The 6,695-nt window shown below is 50.6% G+C and overlaps 2 protein-coding genes across 6 annotated transcripts in view; both read right to left on the minus strand.

Annotated features, from left to right (window-relative positions):
• Positions 1–6,695, minus strand: part of CHMP4A (charged multivesicular body protein 4A) — a 13,414-nt gene that overhangs the window by 3,605 nt on the left and 3,114 nt on the right. The window lies entirely within an intron of this gene.
• LOC105532722 (magnesium-dependent phosphatase 1) overlaps positions 1,164–6,695 on the minus strand; it is a 12,761-nt gene continuing 7,229 nt past the window's right edge. The window contains exons 4-6 of one of the 4 annotated variants that reach the window (XM_011970972.1): positions 1,719–1,826; positions 1,537–1,622; positions 1,164–1,378 (exon numbers count right to left, since the gene is read on the minus strand). In XM_011970972.1, coding sequence (XP_011826362.1) covers positions 1,287–1,378; positions 1,537–1,622; positions 1,719–1,826 — 286 coding nt within the window. In that variant the 3' untranslated portion in view covers positions 1,164–1,286. Of the gene's footprint in view, positions 1,379–1,488; positions 1,623–1,718; positions 1,827–6,695 lie in introns of all 4 variants that reach the window. The other 3 variants (XM_011970973.1, XM_011970974.1, XM_011970971.1) reach the window with 3 other exon arrangements.

Below are 6,695 nucleotides of genomic sequence, written 5' to 3' on the forward strand. Positions count from 1 at the left end.
CAGGCTGGTCTCGAACTCTTGACCTCAGGTGATCCACCCGCCTCGGCCTCCCAAAGTGCTGGGATTACAGGCGTGAGCCACCGCGCCCGGCCAATTTTTGTATTTGTAGCAGAGACGGGGTTTCACCATATTGGCCAGGCTGGTCTTAAACTCCTGACCTCATGATCCACCCACGTCGGCCTCCCAAAGTGTTGCGATTACAGGCGTAAGCCACCGCGCCCGGCCAAGAAGGCAGTCTTTCTTCTTCATCTTAGATCCCTCTTGCCCAGCACAAAGTATTATAGAACAAGGTTTTGAAAAGGGCTGAAGACAGCAGGAAACTCATCTTCAAGCCTGAACAGTGGGAGCCAGCACGATCGCCACGCCCTCAACTCAAGTCCCCTCCCCGATCTTGAGTTCTTCCCTCAGAGAGTGAGGGAGGACGGCGGACGGGAACCAGGCGCCTTGACATGGTGTGCCTTCTGGCACCGGCGATGAGCCTTGCTCCGCCATCGGCCGCCGGGGTTTTCCAGTCAGCCTGTCTCCTGATTCTCTTCCCCTGCCCGGCGCAGCGGTCCGGCCGAATCTCGCCGGGATCTCCTCTTCCCCTGCACCAGCCTCCTGGCTGGCCAGTCCCACCCCGGCTCACCCTTCCCGAAGAGCCTGCCGAGACCACTCATCGCGAGCTCGCCTATCCCGCCTCCGCCCCTCGGCGTCCTCCAGACTTCCGCCTTGCTCCTGGGAGGGTGATGGTCTCATCACACAGGGACCAGCTTTGCCCAATCCCTCCTCAGGGCGCCGCCGCGACATCATCAAGAGGCGCAAACGAGACCACCGCTGTCACGTGACCCAAGCCACCAGTCCCAGACGGAGGTGCTCCTCTTAAAGCAGCCACATCATTTTCTATTACATAAAAAGGCAGTCCTGTCTCCACCCCAGAGTATGTGCTTGTTCTCCGGAAGGAAATGTGCAGTGTGATGGCACCTCAATGTATGGGGTCAGTGGGAAAACTCTTCATGCTCTTTACAGGGCTCAGGAAGTGGGGTGGTATAGGTTCAAGCACTTGGGGTTGCCCTAAGTTTAGATAGCAAACCTGATGCAGTCTAATGTCTCACATTCTGGTCTTTGCACCTCAGGACAACCAACCCCATTTCACAGGCTAGAAAAATAGAAACTCCCCACACTGTGAGTAAAAATCTCTACTGTCACACACAGATGAACTTTAATAAATTACAAATGCACTTGAAAATGTCTTCTTGATTTCCTTTCAGTTTAGGCCTCAAATGGGCTTTCCTCAAGGCTGGACCTCAAGGCCCAGTTTGGGCCTTTGCAAATGTCTCTAACCCTTGACTTAGAGTTTGAAGATTCATTCCATTCTGGATATGAATGCAGGTAACACCTAGAAAGATAAGAAGTCACATTTCATCAGGCTTTCAGGGTTCTCCATTATCACTCTGACCTTTGTGGGTGCCACCTATAGGGCAAACTATCCATCCTGTGTGTATCTACCTAATCCCTCCTAGGGACCCCAAATGGCTGTTGCTCATCACTCAGTACCCAGTTTGCTGACGTCTACAATATTCCGCCTCTCATCATCGAAGAAGATCATCTGGGAGAAAGGAATTCCAGTCTTCTGCTGCAACCTGTGGAAGATAGGGCATGGGTAACCAAGCTAGTATCTTGGTTTCCCAAGCCTCTCTGGTACTTTCTCACCCTGCTCCTCCCTTATGTCCGCATACCTCTCAAAGTGTGTGACTTTGCTGCCTGGATAGATTTCCCGATGAACAAAGTACCTGATGAGGTCAAAGAGCTCCAGTAGCTGGTTGGCCCCTTCTATCTCACTTGTCCTGCAAAACGGTGTAAAAGATGGGATTACCAAAGTGAAGGGCCAGGGCTACGTTAACTTATTAAGCAAAGTTAGTAAGTATAGCCAGGGAAATCAACTTGCTGTTTTTCTGGGATGGACAGGCATCCTCAGCCTCTGTTTAACTCCATTGCCTTCCTGTTTGACGAAATTGGTGCTGGGCCAAAGTTTTAGTTTTTATTTTGAGACGGGGTCTAGCTCTGTCACCCAGACTAGAGTGCAGTGGCCCAATCATGGCTCACTGCGGTCACAACGTCCTGGGCTCAAGTGATCCTCCCACCTCAGCCTTCCAAGTAGCTGGGACTACAGGTGCACGCCACCACATTTTTTTTTTTTTTGTAGAGATGGGGTCTCCCTCTATTGCCTAGGCTGGTCTCAAATTGCTGGGCTCAAGTGATCCTCCCACCTCAGCCTTCCAAGTAGCTGGGACTACAGGTGCACGCCACCACATTTTTTTTTTTTTTGTAGAGATGGGGTCTCCCTCTATTGCCTAGGCTGGTCTCAAATTGCTGGGCTCAAGTGATCCTCCCACCTCAGCCTTCCAAGTAGCTGGGACTACAGGTGCACGCCACCACATTTTTTTTTTTTTTGTAGAGATGGGGTCTCCCTCTATTGCCTAGGCTGGTCTCAAATTGCTGGGCTCAAGTGATCCTCCCACCTCAGCCTTCCAAGTAGCTGGGACTACAGGTGCACGCCACCACATTTTTTTTTTTTTTGTAGAGATGGGGTCTCCCTCTATTGCCTAGGCTGGTCTCAAATTGCTGGGCTCAAGTGATCCTCCCACCTCAGCCTTCCAAGTAGCTGGGACTACAGGTGCACGCCACCACATTTTTTTTTTTTTTGTAGAGATGGGGTCTCCCTCTATTGCCTAGGCTGGTCTCAAATTGCTGGGCTCAAGTGATCCTCCCACCTCAGCCTTCCAAGTAGCTGGGACTACAGGTGCACGCCACCACATTTTTTTTTTTTTTGTAGAGATGGGGTCTCCCTCTATTGCCTAGGCTGGTCTCAAATTGCTGGGCTCAAGTGATCCTCCCACCTCAGCCTTCCAAGTAGCTGGGACTACAGGTGCACGCCACCACATTTTTTTTTTTTTTGTAGAGATGGGGTCTCCCTCTATTGCCTAGGCTGGTCTCAAATTGCTGGGCTCAAGTGATCCTCCCACCTCAGCCTTCCAAGTAGCTGGGACTACAGGTGCACGCCACCACATTTTTTTTTTTTTTGTAGAGATGGGGTCTCCCTCTATTGCCTAGGCTGGTCTCAAATTGCTGGGCTCAAGTGATCCTCCCACCTCAGCCTTCCAAGTAGCTGGGACTACAGGTGCACGCCACCACATTTTTTTTTTTTTTGTAGAGATGGGGTCTCCCTCTATTGCCTAGGCTGGTCTCAAATTGCTGGGCTCAAGTGATCCTCCCACCTCAGCCTTCCAAGTAGCTGGGACTACAGGTGCACGCCACCACATTTTTTTTTTTTTTGTAGAGATGGGGTCTCCCTCTATTGCCTAGGCTGGTCTCAAATTGCTGGGCTCAAGTGATCCTCCCACCTCAGCCTTCCAAGTAGCTGGGACTACAGGTGCACGCCACCACATTTTTTTTTTTTTTGTAGAGATGGGGTCTCCCTCTATTGCCTAGGCTGGTCTCAAATTGCTGGGCTCAAGTGATCCTCCCACCTCAGCCTTCCAAGTAGCTGGGACTACAGGTGCACGCCACCACATTTTTTTTTTTTTTGTAGAGATGGGGTCTCCCTCTATTGCCTAGGCTGGTCTCAAATTGCTGGGCTCAAGTGATCCTCCCACCTCAGCCTTCCAAGTAGCTGGGACTACAGGTGCACGCCACCACATTTTTTTTTTTTTTGTAGAGATGGGGTCTCCCTCTATTGCCTAGGCTGGTCTCAAATTGCTGGGCTCAAGTGATCCTCCCACCTCAGCCTTCCAAGTAGCTGGGACTACAGGTGCACGCCACCACATTTTTTTTTTTTTTGTAGAGATGGGGTCTCCCTCTATTGCCTAGGCTGGTCTCAAATTGCTGGGCTCAAGTGATCCTCCCACCTCAGCCTTCCAAGTAGCTGGGACTACAGGTGCACGCCACCACATTTTTTTTTTTTTTGTAGAGATGGGGTCTCCCTCTATTGCCTAGGCTGGTCTCAAATTGCTGGGCTCAAGTGATCCTCCCACCTCAGCCTTCCAAGTAGCTGGGACTACAGGTGCACGCCACCACATTTTTTTTTTTTTTGTAGAGATGGGGTCTCCCTCTATTGCCTAGGCTGGTCTCAAATTGCTGGGCTCAAGTGATCCTCCCACCTCAGCCTTCCAAGTAGCTGGGACTACAGGTGCACGCCACCACATTTTTTTTTTTTTTGTAGAGATGGGGTCTCCCTCTATTGCCTAGGCTGGTCTCAAATTGCTGGGCTCAAGTGATCCTCCCACCTCAGCCTTCCAAGTAGCTGGGACTACAGGTGCACGCCACCACATTTTTTTTTTTTTTGTAGAGATGGGGTCTCCCTCTATTGCCTAGGCTGGTCTCAAATTGCTGGGCTCAAGTGATCCTCCCACCTCAGCCTTCCAAGTAGCTGGGACTACAGGTGCACGCCACCACATTTTTTTTTTTTTTGTAGAGATGGGGTCTCCCTCTATTGCCTAGGCTGGTCTCAAATTGCTGGGCTCAAGTGATCCTCCCACCTCAGCCTTCCAAGTAGCTGGGACTACAGGTGCACGCCACCACATTTTTTTTTTTTTTGTAGAGATGGGGTCTCCCTCTATTGCCTAGGCTGGTCTCAAATTGCTGGGCTCAAGTGATCCTCCCACCTCAGCCTTCCAAGTAGCTGGGACTACAGGTGCACGCCACCACATTTTTTTTTTTTTTGTAGAGATGGGGTCTCCCTCTATTGCCTAGGCTGGTCTCAAATTGCTGGGCTCAAGTGATCCTCCCACCTCAGCCTTCCAAGTAGCTGGGACTACAGGTGCACGCCACCACATTTTTTTTTTTTTTGTAGAGATGGGGTCTCCCTCTATTGCCTAGGCTGGTCTCAAATTGCTGGGCTCAAGTGATCCTCCCACCTCAGCCTTCCAAGTAGCTGGGACTACAGGTGCACGCCACCACATTTTTTTTTTTTTTGTAGAGATGGGGTCTCCCTCTATTGCCTAGGCTGGTCTCAAATTGCTGGGCTCAAGTGATCCTCCCACCTCAGCCTTCCAAGTAGCTGGGACTACAGGTGCACGCCACCACATTTTTTTTTTTTTTGTAGAGATGGGGTCTCCCTCTATTGCCTAGGCTGGTCTCAAATTGCTGGGCTCAAGTGATCCTCCCACCTCAGCCTTCCAAGTAGCTGGGACTACAGGTGCACGCCACCACATTTTTTTTTTTTTTGTAGAGATGGGGTCTCCCTCTATTGCCTAGGCTGGTCTCAAATTGCTGGGCTCAAGTGATCCTCCCACCTCAGCCTTCCAAGTAGCTGGGACTACAGGTGCACGCCACCACATTTTTTTTTTTTTTGTAGAGATGGGGTCTCCCTCTATTGCCTAGGCTGGTCTCAAATTGCTGGGCTCAAGTGATCCTCCCACCTCAGCCTTCCAAGTAGCTGGGACTACAGGTGCACGCCACCACATTTTTTTTTTTTTTGTAGAGATGGGGTCTCCCTCTATTGCCTAGGCTGGTCTCAAATTGCTGGGCTCAAGTGATCCTCCCACCTCAGCCTTCCAAGTAGCTGGGACTACAGGTGCACGCCACCACATTTTTTTTTTTTTTGTAGAGATGGGGTCTCCCTCTATTGCCTAGGCTGGTCTCAAATTGCTGGGCTCAAGTGATCCTCCCACCTCAGCCTTCCAAGTAGCTGGGACTACAGGTGCACGCCACCACATTTTTTTTTTTTTTGTAGAGATGGGGTCTCCCTCTATTGCCTAGGCTGGTCTCAAATTGCTGGGCTCAAGTGATCCTCCCACCTCAGCCTTCCAAGTAGCTGGGACTACAGGTGCACGCCACCACATTTTTTTTTTTTTTGTAGAGATGGGGTCTCCCTCTATTGCCTAGGCTGGTCTCAAATTGCTGGGCTCAAGTGATCCTCCCACCTCAGCCTTCCAAGTAGCTGGGACTACAGGTGCACGCCACCACATTTTTTTTTTTTTTGTAGAGATGGGGTCTCCCTCTATTGCCTAGGCTGGTCTCAAATTGCTGGGCTCAAGTGATCCTCCCACCTCAGCCTTCCAAGTAGCTGGGACTACAGGTGCACGCCACCACATTTTTTTTTTTTTTGTAGAGATGGGGTCTCCCTCTATTGCCTAGGCTGGTCTCAAATTGCTGGGCTCAAGTGATCCTCCCACCTCAGCCTTCCAAGTAGCTGGGACTACAGGTGCACGCCACCACATTTTTTTTTTTTTTGTAGAGATGGGGTCTCCCTCTATTGCCTAGGCTGGTCTCAAATTGCTGGGCTCAAGTGATCCTCCCACCTCAGCCTTCCAAGTAGCTGGGACTACAGGTGCACGCCACCACATTTTTTTTTTTTTTGTAGAGATGGGGTCTCCCTCTATTGCCTAGGCTGGTCTCAAATTGCTGGGCTCAAGTGATCCTCCCACCTCAGCCTTCCAAGTAGCTGGGACTACAGGTGCACGCCACCACATTTTTTTTTTTTTTGTAGAGATGGGGTCTCCCTCTATTGCCTAGGCTGGTCTCAAATTGCTGGGCTCAAGTGATCCTCCCGCCTAGGACTCCCAAAGTGCTAAGATTACAGGTGTGAGTCACTTTGCCCGGCCTCACTTGTTTTTTTTTTTTTTTTGAGACACTGTCTCACTCTGTCACCCAGGCTAGAGTGCAGTGGCTCCATCTCAGCTCACTGCAACCTCCACCTCCTGGGTTCAAGCGAT

This window comes from Mandrillus leucophaeus, unplaced genomic scaffold (genome assembly GCF_000951045.1).
Source record: "Mandrillus leucophaeus isolate KB7577 unplaced genomic scaffold, Mleu.le_1.0 Scaffold980, whole genome shotgun sequence".
Lineage (NCBI taxonomy): Eukaryota > Metazoa > Chordata > Mammalia > Primates > Cercopithecidae > Mandrillus > Mandrillus leucophaeus.